General features: G+C 32.9%; 1 protein-coding gene and 1 long non-coding RNA gene across 2 annotated transcripts; both read right to left on the bottom strand.

The window, feature by feature from the left end:
* Positions 1-10,635: 10,635 nt before the first annotated feature.
* On the bottom strand, positions 10,636-12,066 carry LOC126754647 (uncharacterized). Its single transcript, XM_050466770.1, has 3 exons — positions 11,832-12,066; positions 11,614-11,761; positions 10,636-11,532 (listed from the first exon to the last, which is right to left on the bottom strand). Exons 1-3 carry the CDS (start codon positions 11,982-11,984, stop codon positions 11,405-11,407), a joined length of 429 nt encoding a protein of 142 aa, XP_050322727.1. The 5' UTR covers positions 11,985-12,066; the 3' UTR covers positions 10,636-11,404.
* Positions 12,067-12,113: 47 nt separating this feature from the next.
* LOC126754703 (uncharacterized) lies at positions 12,114-14,720 on the bottom strand. The gene is made up of 3 exons (XR_007666381.1): positions 14,398-14,720; positions 12,447-12,516; positions 12,114-12,377 (listed from the first exon to the last, which is right to left on the bottom strand). It is a non-coding gene; the product is annotated as an uncharacterized LOC126754703 (long non-coding RNA).
* Positions 14,721-23,723: the final 9,003 nt, after the last annotated feature.

The following is a 23,723-nucleotide window of genomic DNA, read 5'->3' as shown; positions in this document are numbered from 1 at the left end:
GGTATTTGAAAAATATGTAAATGACGTATTATGAAATCTCGATTATCACTTTACCATGCGAGAGTATAAAATGTTCGGTGACACCCGAACTTAGCCCTTCCTTACTTGTTTGCCACTACAATAGTGACATCAACGCGAATATGCGTGGTTAGGGAAAAATGTCAAAAATCACCGTGTTACTGTTGTTGTTGTTATTTTGCAGGTTTACTATTTAGTTCGCGATAAAAACGTTTAGAAGCGAGTTGGCGTTGCGTATGAGTGACTTAAATATATTCCTATGCGCGCAATATGCATATAGCGTACATGCAGGCCACAACGATATTATATGTATTTGCATTACACGTTGGTACATTATATAACGTTATAACTTTAGGCGTGGTGATAATGAATAACAGTTAAAAGATTGGAATTAATATGAAAAAGAAGTTACAAATGAAGACGTAAATGCAGTTATTTGCACCCCAAATGTATATGTGAGTGTCACAACAAATAAACGTGAGTTGTTTATGAAAACCAGGTTATGAAGAAACGCTTTAGTATGCTGGGGAAAATTTTGTTAACGAGAGGTTGTTAAATTTTAGTGCTTTGGCTGAGTAATAAAATATAAGTATATAAAAAGAAAAATTAAAATAAACTTTTATAATTACGAAGAGAAAAGCAATCTAATACAAATAAATCAAATTATCATAAATATTACACATTTAATTCAGATATATTCCTTCATTTCCAAGCTATCTATTTTAACTCAACCAGTTGAACAGACGTAATTGATTATTTCTACCAAAATATCTTTCTTTGTAACTTTATTACTAGGTATTGTGTCTAATAAGTATATTTTAGTTATACACATACATACAGTAAAATAAATGGTAAATAGAAATCAGAATGTTTATTGTAGTTGAAAAATTGGCGATAAGAATTTTACCGGATTTTACTCACTTTCGATACCATATCCATTATTTGGTATATGAAGACTTGAGAAGATATGGAGTTTATTATTTCCTGAAAACATCTCATTAAATAACAGAGTTTTCAATACAAGACATGACCTTGATCTGTCAGTTTGAGTGACAGCTGTATACTATACATGAGTAGCTTCTTTGAGAGAAAATAACGTGTGCATAATTTCAGATCAATATCTTTAAAGCTTCGTGTATATATAAACAGACAGGCGGTAATCATGTCCGACTCGGCCTCAGTTCAACACGCTGATCATTTAAATATATTTTTATAGAGCGTCCGAAAATTCTTTCCGTAAGTTACAAATTTGGTTGCAAACTTAATATATTCTCTTCTGGCTATAATAAAGAAGGTATTAAGATACTAAACAGCCTTCTAAAGGAGGTACCCATAGATGTAGTGCAACTTTCCCGATTTTATACATGTAACTTCTAATGTCGGTTGAGCTAGTCTTATTAATTTTTCAACTTAATTGCTTATTGTATAGCTCCATAAAATTCCCTTTATGGAATGAAAGAGACCAATTTTGAAAAACACAGCTCAAGGTGCTTCACTTAATCATTTGATGAACAAATTTTATACTGTAATTTGCAATATATTTCAAATGAATAAAAACCCATGTTTCAAATTTTGAGATTTTGCATCCGTCAATGAGTAATCTTCTTTAGCGACAGACTTAATATACAAGTATATTAGCATTATCGTTTTATTTCGATAGGGATTAATAACAAATACAACATTTTTTAAGTTATCAAATCTTTTGCATATTATTAGACAAGAAAAAGGAAATAACATATAACAATCGCATATGCTTAAAATCAGCCAGTTAGAATTTAGATAATTCATTCAGAGTGAACCATAGAGGCAATAGTACTAAGTGAGCATATTCTAGTAATCAGATGTTGTTGTTATATATGAAGTTTAAAATATTAATTTATTTCGAATATAATCACTCACCAGAATTAGTCTTATTTTGCTGAAGGCAAAGGAGATAAGGAGAGGCATAGCGAAGAAATTCTTTGTATCACCAAAGGTAATAAAAGGGTTATGTCTATATAAATGGTCAGGATGACGCGACGTGTTGAAAGCCGTGTGACCCTCTCTTTGCTTTGATGTACTTGTATAGTGCATTTCTCCTATGCCACTAAAGCCAGAATTGCCAAATTCGCTCTAGACACTGTAAAAATGGTTGAAATCGACATCGTAAATGGTAACCTAAGTGAAAATGATAGCTATAGAAGAAGTGCAGAAAGAGTAGAAGTTTCTAAGGTAGTAAGGAACTTACAGTAGATATTCTTCACGGTTAAATAAATATTTTCATGTTTTATAATAAATTTGAATTAGGAAATGAAATAAAACAGCCCTTTGTAAGAGACCTAACTGAATTTGGATGAAATAAGCCACGGCCAAGTATAAAACTATATATTTTTCACTTGTATTAAAAGAACTCAACCGACATTACGGACAAAAAACATTATGTGAACATTCAGTATATTCGGATTTTTGTAAATTGCATTATGCTTCCGAAACTAAGCTTGAAGTTAGCAAAATCCAAAATAACTACATAATTTCTGCAGGATTTAAAAATTAAAATAAGAACACTAACTGTATTGATTACGGACTTAGTATTTGAATTTGAGTATTTGCAATTGTGGCTAACGATAAGCATCTTCGTACGCCACTACTTGTACATTTGTGCTTTGTACTTACACATATGGAAGAATGTCAAAAAAAAATCTCAATGACAGGCTGCTACGACGACCACAATGATAATTAACAATATTATTTTACGACATATTCATTATAATCAAATGCTATACAGACAAATAAATACATGCTTACAAACACGCATACACACCTAAATATTTGTACAGACGTTGCCTCTTGTAGACATTTGTGTCAAAAGCACAAGCCAACTACTGGTAATTGTAGGCGGAACGAACGCTAGCATGTGCTATCTTTACAATTACCGTGTGTCTACGAATGTTTGCGGTATCATCAGCGGCTGTGACTATTGGCAGTTGTCGGCTCCCTGATGGTTATTGGCTCCCGACAATCGATTTATGGTTGCTTGTTGTTTACAGTGATTTCGTCGCTTTTGCTGGTATATACTGAGTTGCACAGAAAGCAAAGATTTGCGTTATTACGAACATAAAAAGGTATACTTATGTATAAGCAATATTTCTTCAAAGATTTTTTAGTGTATGCCTGCTCAAAACTTGGTGCGTTTAGTCCTTTAAAAATTTAACTGCCTTTTGAGTATGTTGTAATTCGGTTGTGTGAGTGCGGAGTTAATAAGACACATAATTGGTGTGTTGTTGTTATCGTAAATACTTACCATCAAACGTTTAGTTAAAGCTTCCAAGTAATGTAGAAAAAACAGAACAAACAAATAGATGTGAAAGGTAATTCTACATCTGCGGTAAATTGGTGCCAGAAGGCTTCGAGCCATAAACGAGTTTATAAGCCCAGGTTCAGTTAAGACACCAGCGACATAAATAATTCTTTAAATCTGCAAAACTGACAGACAATTTTTTTTATTTTATTTCTCTCAATTTATTTCTCTCCTTTAATTTTGCGCATACGCCAAAATTTCGACATTAATTAAATTCACAAATCTGAAACGATAATTGACGTTTAAATAATAAAGGTGTCTTTTGTATATATCACTCTCTAATTCAATATCGCAGTGTGGCTTGAAAAACTATTAAATATTTTTTCTGAAAATGATTTAGCTTCCCACTTCTTCAGCCGTTTTTGAGGCGCAATATGAACAAAAGGTCAATTCCGCTTAAAGCGATAAATATTATAATATTTTCAGTTTTAAGTTGACAGCGGGAAATACTCTAGGTAAATCAAGTGTTTTGAAAATGAATAGGAAACAGTATATTAAATTTTATGTTACCGTATCCACATATATTTATTTCCAAAAAAACGAAGCAAAGCGAAACTTTCCAGTCAATTACAAAATTATAGATATAGAGAGTAATTATATTAACTCCGTACCATTAATTTTACTATTAAATACTCATTATATATAATACATATCTATATACAAATATATACATTATTTATGGGCAAACCAGTGGTAATACCTGAATATTTTTATTACAGGTATATTATTTCAGTTTCTCCCATGCCTCTGCATAATCACTCTGCACCATTACCCTGGCTTCCATTCGCCTAATGCACTGTTTAGCTGTGTAATGCCATGCCTTCGGATGGTTGTTTATTGAACGTGGCATTTGGAGTGTTCGTTGACTGCAAAATCTTCGCGTATATTGCTGAGAGACCAGAACAAATGATCTGATTGGCTGTCCGCAAAGGTACCAAGAAAAACGGAATTATTTATGTGTTTGAAATTAAAGTATGTATATGTGAAGGAATGCAAAATTTATTCTCGTAGGACAAATTATATGTTAGCATTAATATTTTAAAGTGTTCAACTACATTTCAAGTCATTATGAATCCGCAACCGACAATTTTCTAGGATATAATTAAAATTATTTTCGAAGTAAACTTTTTATATGTTTTGCTATTGTTATTGTTTGTAATTAATGAGGTGATATTAATGTTATACCTCCCCAAACTTTATTTTGCGGTTTTATTCCTTGTATGTATCAGCTATTTGCAGGGGCGTCGCGAGAATCCAGATCATGGGGGGTGAGTCCCTTTGAAATGCCGACTCATTTCAAGAATTTGCCGATTTAATGCATATGTTTATAAATATGTATATTAGGGTGATTCAAAAAAAATGTTCTTTTTTTTCAATTGGTACTCGCAAAAATAGGTTCCTAGACACCTCTAAGAAAGCCTCTCCAAATATGAGTTTTTAATTGTAACGGGAAGGTCCTCCGCCTAACGGCTTTCTATTTTTTCTTATTATCAGATAGAAAAATTTAAATCTCGCTTCCAACTACCTGAAAAAATATTTTGTTAATTAGGTTTTGTAGGAAATTGAATGCTCTAAAATATGGTATCTTATGATTTTTTCGTAAACCTAACCGTTTAAAAGATATTAACGGTTGAAATTTGACTATTTTTGGAAAAATTCTTTATTTCTTATTAATTTTATAACTCAATGAAAAAAAATTATTATGAATGATGAAACACATAGTTTTGTAGAAAATTTACTGCTCTATAAAAATGGTCTACTGTGATATTTCGATTAAGTTAAGCGTTTACGAGATATTCATCGTCAAACGTCAATGCATATTAGAGTGGATCAAAAAAAAAATTTTTTTTTTTCGTTTGATACTCTGAAAAATAGGTTCCTAGACACCTCTAAGAAAGCCTCTTCAAAAATCTATTCACAAAAATTTTTTTTCATTGAGTTATAAAATTCATAAGATAAAAAAAGTTTTCCCAAAAATAATCAAACTTCAACCGTTAATATCTTTTAAACGGTTGGGTTTACGAAAAAATCATAAGAGACCATATTTTAGAGCATTCAATTTCCTACAAAACCTAATTAACAAGATATTTTTTCAAGTAGTTGGAAGCGAGATATAAATTTGTCTATCTGATAATAAGAAAACATAGAAAACCGTTAGGCGGAGGACCTTCTCGGTACAATTAAAAACTCATATTTGGAGAGGCTTTCTTAGAGGTGTCTAGGAACCTATTTTTGAGAGTACCAATTGAAAAAAAAATTTTTTTTGAATCACCCTAATGTATATATAAAATAAGGATATCTTCATTTCTGATAAGGTATTACGGAGAAGTTTGACAACATAATAGCATAATTCATTATTTTATTCTCAAATAAGTATTGTACATATTAGTATAATAATCAGTTAATATGTTTCTCTTAATATAAAATACATAGTATGTATATTGTTCAGCGACGTGTTACGGGGGAAAAAACGAGATTTTCTTAAGAAATTGAATTGCAAAAAATATAAATTTCTGAGTTATATTTTCACTCTGCGATGTTTCAACATTGACCATTTTCCAACAACATCGCGCAGATCGATTGCGTCTACTTTATCCTTTGAAGAAGAAAGCAGCATCAAAGAATTCAAACGTTAATCCCCCATTGTTGTACGCAAATCGTTGAAAACAAATTTCAATTTACTAAAAGAACGTTCACATGAAGCTGACGTGACAGGAGCAGTCATTATGTAATGAACAATTTTGTACGCAGAAGGAATGACCTTTCTCAATTTGTACGCTACTATAGAAATGTCATCGAAAGATTTACACTCTTTACATGAATCAAAAAGAATTTGTGTTTCAGCAAAAATACAATCTAGATCTTCACTGAAGAACTTAGGTTCCAATTGCACAACATATTGTATAGATTCTATCGTAATGTTACTTCTGTTAGCTGGAATCCTGAACATCTCTTGAATGAGTTTGAAGGTTGACATAGTTTCTTGCAAATTATCTTGATTACAATTTCTGAAATTTTCGAGGACAATTTTGAATTCTTTTCTGTAAAATGTCTGGAAATCAAAATTACAAGCAGTTGCTGGATTATCGTCATATTTTTTCGGAGCACGGCGTGTTCTGTGGTGTTTCGAAAAGTCATTTTCAGGGTTGATCTGACACTTTTCAGCAAATGCAACTGAACTCACTGGCAATGCGTTAATTTGTGAATCGTCATTCATTTGTTGGAATGACGCTGATGTGCTTTCAATCGGTAATAATGCGTCAATGATGTTCAATTTCTAGGCTTCCAAACTTTCAGTCAAATTTTTTACTTTAAACATTACATTTTTACAAAAAAATAACGAGCTAATAAAATCAAAATCCAGAATTTTTTAAGCAGACCAGAAGCTAAAGTACGTGTATTGTTATCAAAATTTTCTGAATCTTTTTGAATGACTTCCAAAGCGTTAACAATACCATCGAAAGAAATCCACACAGCTTTTACTGTTTCAGCCCGAGCAGTCCATCGTGTTATTGACAGGTTTTTCAGTTGCAATGCATTCTCAATATCATTTAATTCTTTTCGCAAACTAAGAAAACGTTTCGTACCTCCAGAAATAAAACGTACAGTGTTTCTAAAACGTTAAAGAATCCTTTAATCAAAACACTTGCATTGCATGATGTTTCAACAAATATGTTGATCCGATGAGCATGACATGGTATATAAGGGATAGTTTTCTCATATTTTTCTGACAATTTTCGCTGGGTTCCTTTATACTTGCCAGACATGTTTTTTGCAAAATCGTAGGACTGGAGACAATTTTTTTGATCGAAATCCCCATTAAATTAAGAGCTTCTACAATTTTTTTAGCCAACTCTTCGCCCGATTTTTTTGATAGGACAATATCCATCTTCAGAAGCCGCTCAACAGTCAAAAGTCCATCATGAGTTTGTAGAACATACCAAACGTTGACAGCAAGTCGATCTTGATGTGATTTGTCTGGAGTGGTGTCTGCCATGACAGAAAAAATTCCCGCTTCATTGACTTCTTTTACAATAGCCTCTTCAGTTTTTGCTCCCAACAAATCAATGAATTCGTTCTGAGTGACCGGACATAGGTAGGTCACACTATGCGGTCTGGTAGAAGTTTCATTCAACCATTTCTTTATCAGAGGACAATGTCGAGACATCAAATAAACAATCTGTCGAAAATTTCCATCGCTGTCTTCCGGTCAGTCTTTGTGACCACGAAAAGCCAAACCTTGCCTACCCAGAGTTCTTGTGATGTCGATTAGAACCCGTAGAACCTTCGAATGATACTCTCTTTCTTGTGCCTCCTTTATTTTAGTTTCCCGAAAATGCCGACTCGTTCATAGATGGGAGGGTGTCACACCCCCTGTACAGATTAAGACAGTCTTTGCTTAAGTCTGTACTGTGAGAGTTCACTTTTGACTCTGGTTTTCTTTATTAAAATTTCTTCCCTCAATACATTTCTTAATTCTAATTTCTTAACTATGTATATATGTATATGTGTGTATGCTTAGTGTGCATACACATGTGTAAATATGTATTATATTTTTATTGCATTTTTGAGATACCAACGCATTGATATTTTATAGTTTTTTAGATTAGTGCATCTAACGCACTTATACACATACGTACACACGCTTGATACTTTCTTATCTGTTGCTTGTGTGCATTAATATTTCGAGTATGTATATTTTGTATTTTAATATTAGTATTATGTATACTCTAATTTATGAGTTTTCTTTTATGTGCAATGATTTTCACATTTTTATGAACAAGTCTCATATTACAATTTTGTTGCTTACCATTGCACTTGACATTTAGTGGACTGTATATACTTTTTATTTAATTTATTGTTTACATGTATATTTTTATGTATTAATGTAGTTGTGTCAAAAATATAATTTTGTATATATAATTCTATCTTAAGGTTACAAAACTTTCATGTTCATATCTTTATGAACTGAAAAGCTATCATGCCTGAGTAGATCAGAAATTGCTAAACTATTAGCATTTTACCAAGCAGAATTGACTAAAGAAATCGCTAGAGATGATTAGCGAGAATTAATTGAGCTTTCAATAATATTTCTTGGCGGAGATACACAGAACAAAATTAGAATCCGGCCTCCAGGGGCAATGCACCAAGTCCGATGGATGGCAAGAGCAATTTATTCATCAAAAATTTCATTACTTAGCTCTCAATTACGAATTTCAAATAAGGATAAGGCAGCTTTGTTAGACGTCTGCCTGTTCATCGTGACATCCTACGTAAAGCCTTGGCTGCAATGTATTTTAGCTGTTAAAGCACCATTCCAAGACTTATGCTTTTTAAAAGCCATGAAGGCTTACGAAATAATCGATAAAAATATCTCAAAGGCAGCTTTACAAAAGTTTTGCCCGCATTTATGGTATTTGACAGATAAAGTGTCTGTCTTGTCTCTATTTGACGATGACGTTGACCAAGAAACTAAAGTAAAGATAGTTGCTAACTTAACTAAAGAATATCCATCGGCCAACGGTAAACGCTACATACCATCGAAAGACGAACTTTGTGGTCCACTTTATGGTTAGTATGAGAGTCAATAATTTTAGTTTTTATTTGTTTTATTTTATGCTAACTGTCGCATTTTATTTCAGAGAAAAACATCGATGACTTTGTTTCAATAAAAAGCAAATCTTTATTCAACCGACTTAAAATAGTTGATGATAGCTTTCTTAATGAGTCTCCAACTACATGGCCAAATAATGCTTCGTTCCAATATGCTAAAAAGAAGGTTTACACACTGAGAGCAGTTAACGATACCGCTGAAAGAGCGGTTAAGTTAATGCAAGACTTTCATGGCTTAATCACCGTCGACGAGGAACAAAAGCAATTTTTGTTGCGTTGCGTTCAAGAACACAGACAGATATATCCGGATTGTAAAAAGAAAACTTTGAAAAGAAAATTTAGTAAATAATAATATAAAGTTATTTATAAATACTTAATAAATATAAAATATATGTAAAACGATGTATTATTGACTACATAAATATTTTAATCCGCAATCCCTACAAAGCTTCCATACTAACTTTCATATTTCAAGTTTAACGTCAAGTTGGCACGGGTTATCGTTATTCAATCGCAATAATATTTATTATTTGAGTTATTAGGATCAAATGTAAAAAAAATCGAGGGTATGCGTAAGTAAATTCGAAAAAAAAAAAAATCGCCCATGTTGGCTGGGACACCCTAATATGTACTGTTAAAATTGTTATTTTAGCCTATAACAAAAACATAGTAATAATACAGTGGAGAATGCAAGTATTCAAAACATTTGCAACTGATGTTTGTTATATTTTTTTTATTTCGCTACTCAATAAAAGGAAAGTTATAACAGTAATCGCATTCCACATAATTAATGGAAATTCTTGCGTATTTATTTTACGAAGGGTTTGAATTTAGTTTTTCGCGTTCCTAGAATTAACAGAATTTCCGGTATTTCTTTAGCTTTGTAATATTTTCGAATGAACCATAAATACAGTTCGGACTTGAAAGCAAAAATAAAAGAAGACCCGAAGATATCGGTAAAATATTCCATACAGAAATCAACGATTTGACGTATTATTTGGACTGAGAACATCCACACAGTTCACTAAGGAGGTAGGTCTCATCCTACAATTCTAATAGAAGGCCAGCAAAGAAAAAATTTCTTTACCAAAGCTGAAGTTCAACTCGACATCATTGGGCCATGGAGTTTTATCTGCGTAGTTACAGATGTTCGAAAAAATCATTTGTGTCTCCAAAAAATTGAAAAGCTACGTTGAAATTTGTTTGATTACACTAAAATTGGACTAAGCAGAATTGCAACTCAATTTTATGATCAGATGAACAAAAATTCAACCACCGAGGCTGAGATAGCGAAGCATATGCTCGGCGTCCGCGAGGCGAAAAATATAAGCCAAGGTTCACAACTGCCACAGTAAAACACATATGGGTTAATATTATTGTTCAAAAATGAACATGTGCGCCATACCAAAGGACCATAAACAAACACATAAAATAAATGCATTTATATGCAGCATACATACATATATGAGGCACGTGTGCATTAATATGTAATACGCATGCACTCAAGAAATATAATATAAACATATTTACTTAGGTTTGGGCAATTGATTACAAATGCACTTATTCACTTGAAAGTAATCCCAAACCATACAGCATAAACAATGATGAGGTAAAAGATCTTGTATCACAGCACACACACACACAAATGTATTGCATTGTATCCCTGCAAAAAATGCGACTAGTCCGGGATGTGTCCGGGATTAGTCGCAAAGGAACATGCGACTAATCCCACTTTACATCTCTTTGTATGGACTGAACTGTTCCCTTTTGTTCGAGCATGTCCTATGAAGAGACTAATTGTACCCATTTATACCCAAATGGGTATAAAAAGGGACTAGTCGCTTTGTAGGTCGCAATGGTAGCAGAATGAGACCAGTCGTTATAAAACCTCTAAAATCCCTTTAACAATCAAGATAAATTTTATCCGAAGCCTTCGTTTTAAAATATGTATTTTTATTTAATTGACTTTAAACACTTTAAATACAGCTTCTCTAACATAAATCTGACAAATCAAAATTTTTGCAAAACTCATGAAAGAAATTATCATCAAAATTTAAAAAAATGTATCTTAAAAAAAATCGTTTACGCAGTTTTGTACTCCACTCAAAAAGTTCGCGTTGATTTCTTGCTTTCATATAACGCGTGAACAAAATTTATTCTTTAAGAAAAAAAAAACGAAATAAAATGGGCTACAAACTTTTAGGAGAATATTTCTTGTGAGTTTTTAGCTGCGAAAATTTTAAAATAAATATTCGTTCTGGTTTCTTTACGAGTTTTATAAATCACATTTTTTAAATAATTTTATAATAAAAATTAAAAAAGAAAAATTCAGTCCAGAAATAAGAAGTCAGAATTTAAAGTCTGAAATATTACAACTTTGTACTATTGCAGTTTTATATTAAAAAAAAAAAAAAAAACAATTGGAGGGGTAGTAGTTTAAGATGCAGAATTCTTCTTTTTTTGTCGATAAGCTTTCTTAAAGCATTTAGCTTTTTCGAAAGCAATGGCTTTGCGCAGCGCGTCCTCCGGCGACAATCCCTTAAATGGTAATTTGGCAATGGCTCCTAAATGAAAAGAAGATTTAATTTAACTTGAAATAAAAACATACATATGTGTAAAACAATGGTATGGAATATTTATCTTACCAGTCAATGAAGCATAAAAATTTGGGAAAGATTTTAAGCTTATCTTTCCATGTGAACCATCCACGTTTATTGACGCTATGACGTCCTTATTTAACAGCAGCCTTATATTTCTGAGATTGTTGCATAAAATAGCAGACATCGCAGATTCCTATAAAATATGTTTAAATAATATTTGTAAACTGAGCTATGATATAAATCTATATATCAAATTAACTTACATATACATCTCTGTTAGTAGGGGTAATTTTTTCCTCCAACTGATGCATTTCTGGGACGTCACTTATTGGGAAATATTTTGTGATGGGTGCATTTTTTGATTCTTGGCGAATCAATTGCTCAGTCGCCACCTTTTGGACCGCTATTGCATCCATTATAGCAGTATTCTGTGCTTCGACTATCAATTGCAGGTCGTCTAATTTTTTGCCAATATCCTGTAACTGCTTTTCAAACGTGTTGCAGCGGCTGCAGCAAACAACTTCAAACACGCCTTGCTTGGATTCTAAAACAATAAATTTAAATGCTCCAGAGTACAGATTATCGAATCATAGACGAACATACAAATTCAAATTTACTATTACTAAAAGAATTTACCATTGGTATATTTAGTGGCCGACGTTGAAACGCTGATCCCACGTGATTCTAAAAATTAAGGCATTTTAAGTGTAATAGTAGTTTTCTAAATACATTTTCGAAGATGTCTTCACCTATAGTGCATTCACTGGATACACTAATGTTTTGTCCAAGGTGGGCAGTGTCAATGCCATCTGTAAAGCAAAGTTTGTTTTAAGTTTTTATGAATTACGGATTATAATTGTTAAATGATGAATACCTACATCTTGCCTTTTTCATTGGAATTGCTGTGGTCGACGTTTTGGGATTTGGTGCTCCATATTTTTTGAAATGCTCAAGAAAAAAAGAAAAATTAGTAATTGTTTCCATAAAAAAAATGATAAAAAATTAACTATTACAATAAACGAAGGTTACATGCAAGTATGTAATATTGGAATAAGAAGAACTTTCTCTAGAAGAGGGATACACATTAATTTATACTCTACATCATCCAGAGAAAACTCCTCTATATCAGATGACAGAATATGGTCCGCAGTACATATTCCCATAGTATACAAATCAATGGGCTCTGTGAAATAGCTTTCTAGGTGTAAAAATCTCTTTCCTTTGATAACTTTGCTGTTAATGTCTTTAAATTCCTCAATTCTTATGTACTGAAATGGTTTTACGGAACAGTAACTATTTGGGCTTTTATTAGATAACATAAATTCTTTAAAATTAAAACTCACTATAATGTTATTTTTTATTTTAAAACCAGTAAATTTTGGGGCCACCACAATTTCTTCATGTTTCATCATATTATGTATTTGTTGTAATATTTGTGTCGGTTTTTTCACATATGACTTCAAAATTTGTAAGTGGTTTTCAAAGGAATATGCAGAGTAACTCGATGGAATACCTAGCTCTTTAACGTCTTCTGAAATATGAAGAAGGGAGTGTACATTGTACGAAATACTGTTTTCCCCAAACACAACAGCAAAATTTTCCACGAATAACTTTAACATATTTCCCGCTACATCAATGTTAGAGTTATAGTTTTTTGGGCAGAATAATAACCTACACGCGCAATGCAATAGGAGGAATTCATAATATACATCACCCGGAAGCTCATCTTTGAAGACATAAATTCCATAATAAAAAAGAAACATGCGGAACTCAATCGCTTTCCAATTCGCTATTTCATCTACAGTTCTTGGTTTACGAACAAATTCCCTGGTGATGTACGAAGATAACGCTACTATTTTTTTGGATAAATACAATTTAGTTTCTTTTTTAAATTTGTAATTTGATTTATTATTTATTACTCGTAAAATAAACTTTCGCATGACCCCTAAATCGATTAAATGCATAACATCAAGAGGAACTTGAGAGATCATGTTAATATTAATTTTTTCCAGTGGAGATAAATTCTCTTTGAAAAGAGATAGATGTTTATTGGGGTACTTGCGATCTAAAAAATCCCGATTGGATACTGTTACTCCGGCTTTCGTGCTATAGGTTAATACGCCATCCTTTTTCCTCCCGACTTGATTGCACTTCGGGCAACCATGTCTAGACGTGTGGCCAGGTATTCCACAAAGAAAAGCTTTTGCTGGAGCATCGCAAACAAATGCCCGTATTTTAAAAGCGATGTAACGCCCACTATATTCAAACCCATTAGTTTGAAGGTCACTGACTTCTTCAATAAATTCATTTAAAAATTCATCTATAGAATTAGGCTTACTGTTTCCTACATATATACCTGTGGCAAAAACAGATACATTCTGCACATTAACAACTCGTAATAAAATTGGCCACAATTGCATCCTACTACTACGGTACAAGGGTAGACCGTCAATATTTATATCTGCAATTATGGTGTTATAATCAAGCAATTTTTCCCCAATTTTATATAGCTGCGCCTTAATGCCAAAATTACAAAAAAGTCCCGGGCTCATATTTTGCACCATCAACTGGGGCTTATTTCTTAATAGAGATTGTGCACTTTTAGGTACTTTAATATCTTCTGCTGCAAGAAGTGCAAGCAGTTCAGAAAGGCTTTTGTGGCTTATTTTATTACGAATTGACCACATTTTCAATTTCTGCTGAAATGGGACTTCCAGCAATCCTAGCAGTGGACACGGTCGACACAGCGTAATTTCTACCTAGTCTTAACTTTTCACGATTCTTTTTTCTTTCCCTACTTATTATTCTCCTTAGGTGACGCTTGCTTACCTTACTCATCTTGTACAAAAACTCCTTTTCTCACTTTGCTGCTATTCCTTTTTTCTTTTATTTGTTTTAATAATGTTGATTTAGCCAAACAGATTTTCAATTTTCACTTTTCGCACTTCTTACTTTTTAAAAATCATCTGTTGCAAAACTAGTGGCCGCACATTACCGATTATACGGGAAATATTATCGATAGTACTGCCTTGGAACTATCTCGATACATACATTTACCCTCATTTAAACTTTTGCGTAATTCGAGTCAAATTGCGCTAAAAAAATTAAATAAATTAGTAAGTGTGTTTCGATAAAAAATGTGCATATATTTACTTACCGGGTTATTAGTTTTCGTTAACTCCTTTTCTCCTTAATACATATATTACCTTCTGCAGATATTTTGTTCTTCCCATTATTAACAAATTACCACTGGCAATAGTAATATGCACGCAAATCACAGTTCTAACTTATTTCTTTTTATATTTTATTTTATTGTAGTTATAGGTGTTTTATGTTATTACGCGTAAAAATGTTGTCAAGCACTTTTTTAGTTTACTTTCGCAAAAATAGTCAATGTAATATAAATACAATGCTGGAAAACATGTACACCACAATGAAAAAATAGATATAAACAGTGCTTATCAATTTGTTTAGATAAATAATCTCTTGATGTCGATTCCTTTTGTCTGCTCGCAATACCTTTCGATATAATAATGGTATAATATCAGTAGATAATTATCGATATAGAGACGTCGATAGGTTTCGACTTCTATCTATTATGAATTATTGCAGCATGCAACTGTTTTGTTCTACCGCTAATCACATAAGCAACCAACAGATGTGATAGCCGGCGCAACAGTTGGTTATTTCATCAGAGTCTGGAACGTTCTGCAGGGGATTTGATAATAAGGTATGTTGGTTTTTTAAGTAAGCATTTATTGGTGGATTATATTGTTGCTCTTGAATCTATTATCAATGCCTTTACAGATCCAGATTTTATTAAAAACCAAGTATCATCATGGAAGCCTACATTTGAATGCCGCTTTTAAGTCAAATACGTACATGATTGAAATACAAAATTCTGTTAGAAAAAGCTATTTTTCATAAAAATGTTTGGAAATTGTTAATGTTAATGTATACTAAAAGAAAGATAGTTTAATTATCTTTTAATCCATAATGAATTAAAAAAAAATTCATTTATTTTGTAAATGCTTCAAGGCTATATTTATTGTTTTATGCAAGTCAAAAGTACATGTCGAAATTCAAAATGTTGTTAGCATGGGCTTTGTTTTATAAGCATGTTTAAAAATATACAATGTTAACGCATATGAAAATGGAGATAGTTCAATTATCTTTCGTTCTGATTACAATTTCTTATAAAAATTTTTCAGTTTGTAAAAAGTTTCAATGTTTTTGTACACCGCCTCTTGCTAGTGCAAAGACATGTACGAAATTCATTACTTATGGTTTTTTTTAAATGTAATAGGTTATGATAATTGAATGGAAGGAAATTCAGTAACTTTGCTTTGAAATTTATGAATGTATTTTTGCCAAAATTCTAACTTTTTTCCCAATAGTACCCGATAGGGATTAATTGAGACTAATTGTTCTCCAATTATACCCGTTTGAGACTAGTTGCGACTAATTAATACTCAATTGTTCCACATCGAGACTAGTCCCGGAATACTCTCTTTAGAGATTAGTCGCACAATTTTTTGCAGGGATAGTTGAAAACAACCCCATGTGGTGTGCCGTACATACACATATATTTAACTAGATAAGTAAGACTTTTAAAATAGTATATAAGGTGTACAATTTTAACAATAAAATCGGAATGAAATAATTCTCAGCACAGTGAAGGTCTTTTCATTTCCCCCCACTAGTGGTAAGGTTTGATCAAATCTTCATTGAGTTTTAAACATTTGGTTCTTCGAGCCGGTCTTAGAGCTAGGCCAAATTAAAAAGTCCTGTATTTATAAAACAGGCAATATACAAAAAAGCCCTGTTTAAAATACAGGCAACATAAAACAAAAAGAATGAATGATTTCTCACTTGATATAAGAAGTTTAATTTCTCCCCACCAGTGGTAAGAATTGATAAATCTTTATTGAGTTCAAACAATTATGGTGTGGGGGTGCTTCTCCGGTGATGTTATTGGTCCAATTCATCGTATATCTGACACGATGATAGCTGTAAATTTTAAGTAATGTTATTCTGCCGTTTGCCGATTAGGAAATGCTACTTGTATGGTCTTTCCAATAAGCTAAAGACGCTAAAAACACGTCTATATGGCCGACACAGTCCTCCAATCTCACACCGATTTAGAATAGGTGGATGATGGTTAAAAGCAAAATAGGTAGAGAAATATTCCGGAATGGGGATTAACTTTTCGCCAGATTGGAAAGGGAATAGAAAGCGATCCCTTACAGTTACATGAGTTTAGTTGCTTCAATACCTAGAAGATGTGCTGAAGTTATAAAAAATAATGGCTATGCAACTACTTACATATTGAAAAGTTTTTAGAATACTTAAAAGTTGTAAATATTTCGAACACATGGATTTTGACTTTTGGTTTATTTAATGCCTTTCTACCACTACAAGTTTATTAATGTTTCAGTTTTTATGATTATTTGTATAAATAAGACCTCCAATAAAAAATGTGTGTAAATAATGGAATACTTTAGCAAAAATAAAAAAAATGTTTTTAAATGAAACAGTTATTATGGTTGCCATTGTATGTGCATTTTTGAGCATACATAATAAGTGGCATCAAACTCCTTGCCCATCTGATAAATCTATTTTAAATGAAGTCTCTAAAGATCTTAATCGGAAAATTAGGAGGTTTAAAATCGAAAGTTTTGCAAAATATCTTCGGTCCCTAACCAATGGAAGAAATTCCGACTACTCTCTTTGGAAAAGCTGTAAAAGACTACAAACACCAGAAACTCAAGAATGACCCATTAAAATAAGTGTTGATAGCTGGGCCAGAGACGATTCAAAAAAAGCAGAAGTATTATCGGATTATTTAGCTAAAATATTCTCCCCATATGAAACACACGTAGATTATCCTACTGCTTTCAGTCAAGAAAGCGAAGAAATCTCAGGTTCACAAGTAGTGAACTAAGTGAGGAAATCAAAAATCTGAAAAACAAAAAAATCCCTTGGTTACGACCTGATTACTGCCGAGATCCTAAAACACGTTCCAATAAGTATAGTAAAAATCACCAACATTATTAACGCGGCTTCTGATCTTAAGTATGTGCCAACTTATTGGAAAATTGCTGAAATTATAATGATTTCAAAGCCAGGAAAACCGGGATATGAAGTATCTTCTTACAGGCCCATATCACTTCTACCGATAATATCGAAGCTTTTTTAGAAAATTATCATAAAACGTATCAATAAAATCTTTGAACGAAAAACCATAATTCTAGCGCATCAGTTTAGGTTTCGAGCCAACCATTCTACGATTGATCAAATCCACAGGATTACACACATTATTGAAAAAGCCTTTGAGGAAAAAAAATCTTGTCTGCCGTGTTTTTAGAAGTTGCAAAAGCGTTCGATAAAGTTTGTCACAAAGGACTGCTTTCGAAACTGAAACTGATTTTACCGAAACAGCATTATGACATCATAAAATCGTATTTATCACATCACTACTTTCGGGTTAAACAAGGAGACAAATATTCTATTAATAATTAGCGAAATAAAAGCAGGAGTTCCACAAGGTAGTGTGTTGGGCCCTCTTCTTTATATATTATATTCACGCACGACCTACCAGTAGACTGCAATTATAAAACAGCCACATTTGCAGATGATACCGCGTTGCTTGCTGTTGGTAGTTGTGAACACGAGTCCACTACTAATCTCCATAAAGCTGTAAATAAAGTCTTACAATGGGCAAAGAAATGGTAGATAAAACTGAATGAAGCTAGGTCTGTACACATTGTTTTGACATACAACAAGATACAGCACTTATCAATTTTCATAGACGGTGCACGAATACTATACTTTAATTCCGCTAAATACTTAGGAATGACGCTTGACACTAAGCTACGGTGGAAATTTCACGTAAAAAACAAACGTAAGGAGCTGGACATTGCGAAAAGATCAATTCATCAATTTAAAATTGAAAGTGTAAGACATACTAAGAATATACATATTCAGCAACGACAAATATCACTCAGTTTCGTTGAAAATATCTTTTCTTTACTCGATGTGACAATTGTATTATTTTTCATGAACATTTTTGGTATTTGAAAGAGCTTAGTGTGACATAAATGCATGTATTGAGAAACATGCAACGACTGTAGATGTAAACTGCGACATAAAATATACATATGTAGGTGTTTATAAATAGAAGTACATGTACAGTGAGTTCAAAAAGTGTTCACGTAATGCAAAATTTTACTTTTATCATTGAATTTCATCTAAATATGACAATACTTCAAGAAACATTTTTTGCTGTTATATGGCATCGATATTCTAGTTTTCAAAGCCCACTTCGGTAGATTTCCATGTTTATTTAAATTTGAATAAATACAGTTCAAATCCGTAAGCGCACGTGAACACTTTCTGAGCTGATGTGACGCAGTATGTAACTAATTTCGTTGTAACAAAATAGTTGTTAGCATTTTGAATAATTTTATTGTGCGGAGTATTTCACATTTACTAAAGTTTGTAACAAAAATTAAAGGTTGAAAAATTGCAAATTTATCAAACTTGGTCAATTTTCAGACAGGACAAAAAACTGAACCGCTTTTTGCAAAAAGCTGTATGTTCGGACTTGCAGGAGGGGTTTCAGTTAGAGAGATTGCTCAAAATATAAAATGTCAATTGATGTCATCAACAAAATAAAAAAAACAAGGCAATATCAACACACCACCCAAAAATTTAGGCAGGCCCAAAAAGCCACTCCTCCAACAGAAAGGACTTTACGGCGTCTTATCATGACTGAATCAGCTAAAAACGCAGTGGAGGCTAAGAAAGTGTTATTATCGTCTTTAGGCACTAGAGTATGCAACAATACCTTTCGAAATCCGCTGAAAAGTTCCAATAGGCGTGCAAGACCAATGATTAAAAACCGTACATGTCAGCGAAGAACAAAGCGGCTGGAATGAAATTTGCGAGAGAAGACAAGTGAACAGTTCAAACTAGTAATTTGGTCTGACGAAACGAAAATTATTCGTATTAATTCAGATAGACGCATTTGGACATGGTTTGACAACCGATGCGGTCCTACGGATAGGAATATGTTGCGCACACTTAAATTTAGAGGTGGTTCACACATGGTGTGGGGTTTTTTCTGTGGCGGAAAGGTAGGAAAATTGCGTCGAATTAACGGAATAATGGGGGCTAAGGACTATATTAGCATTGTAGAGGATTCACTTATCCCTAGCTTCGAAATTTTTGGATATGTACCCATGATTTGTTACACATGCAAAATAATGACCCCAAACATATCGACCATATTACAAAATCTTTCTTGAAAATTAACGGAATTCGGGTAGTGGAGTGGCCAGCTCAGTCACCCGATGTGAATCCTATTAAAAATTTATGGGCGATTGTTAAAAAACGGTTTACTGTTCAAAGAGAAAGACCAAAAACCATAGATGAACTCTGGAATCAAGTTGAACGAGTTTGGAATAGCTTTTCACCAGAAATATTAGATTATCTAATTAACTTTATACCTGACCATATTAAAGCAGTCATAAAAGCTAACGGCGGTCCCCCAATTTATTAGTTATTGAACTTCAATCGCCACTTTACCTCTAAGTTCAAATAATGTTCACATAAATTGTATTACTTTATATCTACTGTAGCCACAGGAGATTATTAAATGAAGTGCTTGTTTATGTTAAAAAGTTTTTGATTAAATATACTTTACTTTTCGTAAAATAAAATTTAATTTGAATGTTAATTTTTCTAAAGATCAGCTGCAATGCACTATTTTTTACTATACGTGAACACTTTTTGAACTCACTGTATATATGACAAACATATCTACAATAATGAAATAAATTAATGAAAATGTAATAAGTAATTCACAGTTTGATTAGGAAGTGAGAGGGGTGAGTGAGAATTATTATTTCCTTATTCAAATTTGATAAAAGGAAAATGAATGATATTTATAGGAGGAATAAGTATCAATATGTCTACAAAATTTTATTACTTATTCACTTTATAAGAACATAAATATCAAATATTATAATCAGCCAATTTTATTTTTCTTTTACGTATTTAATTTTCAGGAGTCATTAGCACAACCGCTGGACTAACTAGAGAAAATACAGCTTTCTTAATTGAAACTGGTACTCCTTTCGGATCTCAAGGTAACGTTTACAAAATTGTTAATAGTACAACTCCATCAATAAAAGCTACAGTAGGAACTATTGAGTAATATTCTGAAGACCTTTTCTTTAGAAGAGATAGATCCAGCCTATATGTAACTGAAATGGTGAACCTGATGCAGTAGTCAAAATACGGTGCGAGTACAAATGTAAATAATATAGATAAAATACTTCCACAGTAGAATAATATGAACAGTTTTAAAGGCATTATTGTTACACATTGGGGTTTTTTTTTTGAACTATTAATTTTTTTCAGTCCCGTCACGAAATTTTCTTGGAAATACCCTAAAAAAAATTCCCTGAAAATTTTAGCCCTTAATATTAAAATTAAGAACTGGACCAAGGCCTGTAAAAATTTTCCATAGAAAATACACTACAATCGTAAATTTTTATCTTTAAATTCCTACAGTTCACAGGTATTTTATGGCATCGCTTTGACTTTAGACGCATATTTCTCAGAATTGTTCACTCTACAAAAGTGCTCAGTACAACAAAGTCGTAACTCACACTGGCGAGGTAGTACGGTGCTCTAAACCCGATTTTTCCAAGAATTTCGCATTTCTTGTATATATCTCGTAAATGACAATAGCATACAAAAAATGTACCCGACAAATTTGTAGGAAATTTTATTTGCTATAAAAAAGGTCGGAGGTCAAAATCGCTATCATTAATACTACTCTAGATATTCAGCTTTTTAAGTAAGGCTGTATGCAATTTTCATAAATTTTTTTAAAACATACCATCTGTAATATATAGTACATGTTGAGCCCTTGAAGTTGTACATATTATCAATTTCTCTATTGTTTTTAGGGGGTGAGAAATTCCAAGTCAGGTTGATGGTACTAGGTCAGTATAGTAAAACCCTCAAAGGGTTTGGCGTTCGTATGTGTCAGTTTTTTTTATGACCTTTTAAATTTTTTCTTTTGTCATAGTGAACGAAAATTGGGTACCAAATATAATGTGTAAAAGCTGCGACAAGCTGGAGCTGGAAAGCTGGATTGGAAAAATAGGTAATAGTGGTTCCCGAGTTATGTTAAACAACGTTTTTGCCAAAATGTTACAACTGAGCGAAAAAACATCAAGATAAGGAAAAAATTTAAAAAGTCATAAAAAAAACTGACACATACGAACGCCAAATCCTTTGAGGGTTTTACTATACTGACCTAGTACCATCACCCTGACTTGGATTTTCTCACCTCCCAGACAATAATCCCAAAAATGTTCCACAGTGTTATTGGAGCCCCATTCGCTAGATTTGCGGACGGTTTGGATATCATGTTTGATAAATGTAGGGTCCCTAAATACATTGGTATACATCTAATCAAAATCGTTTATACGAAAGATTCTGAGATACTCTCTTATTCCTCTGATATCAACACAATGATTTTGAAGCACTACCTTCATTAATAGAGGTGGATAGATGATCCACCTTCGGCGAGTTTTCGATGACTTCAGATTTTTCACTGGATTTTGTTCCAATAAAATTCTGTATTCGTAATAAAGCAGACTCTTCAAAAGACCTCTGCAATATTTACCACAATGATTTGGTAGTCGGGATTCGATTGAAATACGTACAATTTCAAACAAAAACGTTGTAATTTTTTTTCCATGCTACAGAAGGCCAGCCAATCTTTCTACGTCAACGTATGGCAAAATACCTGCTAAACACATACTGCTATCGGAAAACTTTCTAATCAATAAAGTTGAAATATCGAATAACAACAACCAATGTTTTAGATATTATTCAGATGCTTTTGATGCATTACTATTTAGCGGTAAGAGGAATAGGTCACAATGTAGGGAATACTAATTCTATGATGCTTATGTATGTAAAGGCATACTTCTGTATGTATTTTGATCACTATATATGTCTGGAAATACTGTGTTTCTACATTCCTTCAATTCTTATATGTTTAATTCTATATGCTTTTGCATGTATGTATATGCATACATATATACTCAAGTTATTTGAATTTGTACATGCAACGGGTAACTTGAAATTATATCATGCATTTCTTTGAGCTTATGTTGTTTTTTCTTCGTTCAAGCAATATATATCGTTAACCTTAAACATAACAAATTGTACACTGCCAAACAAAAAACGACATCTTGACAATGAGGGTATTTAGGTTTTTTTGGTTTTATTCTAATTTTTATACTCTTGCAACATGTTGCTGCAGGTGTAATAGTTTTGTTCACCTATCTACTGCAGGCATGTCTAAATTAATAATGTATGCAGTAATCACTATATCGCTCATTTGCTGCAAGACCGGCATAAATCAAAAAACGTGATTTTTGAGTTAATGATGCAGAATTGTTCGTTATATCATACTTCATGTTGAGTGAAAAATTCATATGAATACCTCTTATATGCTCCGCTTGAGAAGAGAATATGATTCCTGTTTTCCGTGTAAGGTAGGAGTCAGTTGAAAACTTTTAACGCGTTTTCTGGCAAATCGATTTTTTTGACTTATGCCGGTCTTGCAGCAAATGAGCGATATGATGTGTATGAGCCGGTCGTCGGATGCGGCAATAATTACACTAGTTGTAAGTTTTGCAAATACACTTTATTGGCCAGGCCCATGTGCTCCGGCTTATGCTCGACTTAAATCTAACCTAGCCCAAAACCTAACTTAACCATTAAGCCCTAAGAACGCATATTCAGTAGTCGACGCTGCCGGCTTTGACCTCTGCGTCGTGCTGACTCTGCTTCATACCATTGTTTATCCAATTGGTGATAGTGCAAGAAACGATCGCTAGTCAACTGTTTACGCAATCGGCTGTTGACACTGTTTATGTAAGAACGTTCGCTTGCGTGTGGCTTGCTGTCCGTCTGCCTCGCCGCCTTGGTGGTTGTTATTGTTTACGTAATCTGCAGAACGGCGAATGATATGTCGTTGCTTTAGTGGCGGTCGTAGCCCACACAATCTGCTGATGAGGCAAGATGTTGTATTGGCCTCACCACATTCGTACCCAACTGGAAAT

The sequence above is a fragment of the Bactrocera neohumeralis genome, chromosome 4, assembly GCF_024586455.1.
Source record: "Bactrocera neohumeralis isolate Rockhampton chromosome 4, APGP_CSIRO_Bneo_wtdbg2-racon-allhic-juicebox.fasta_v2, whole genome shotgun sequence".
Taxonomy (NCBI): domain Eukaryota; kingdom Metazoa; phylum Arthropoda; class Insecta; order Diptera; family Tephritidae; genus Bactrocera; species Bactrocera neohumeralis.
The sequence above is the reverse complement of the archived record's forward strand: the minus strand, read 5'-3'. Positions and strand labels throughout refer to the sequence as shown.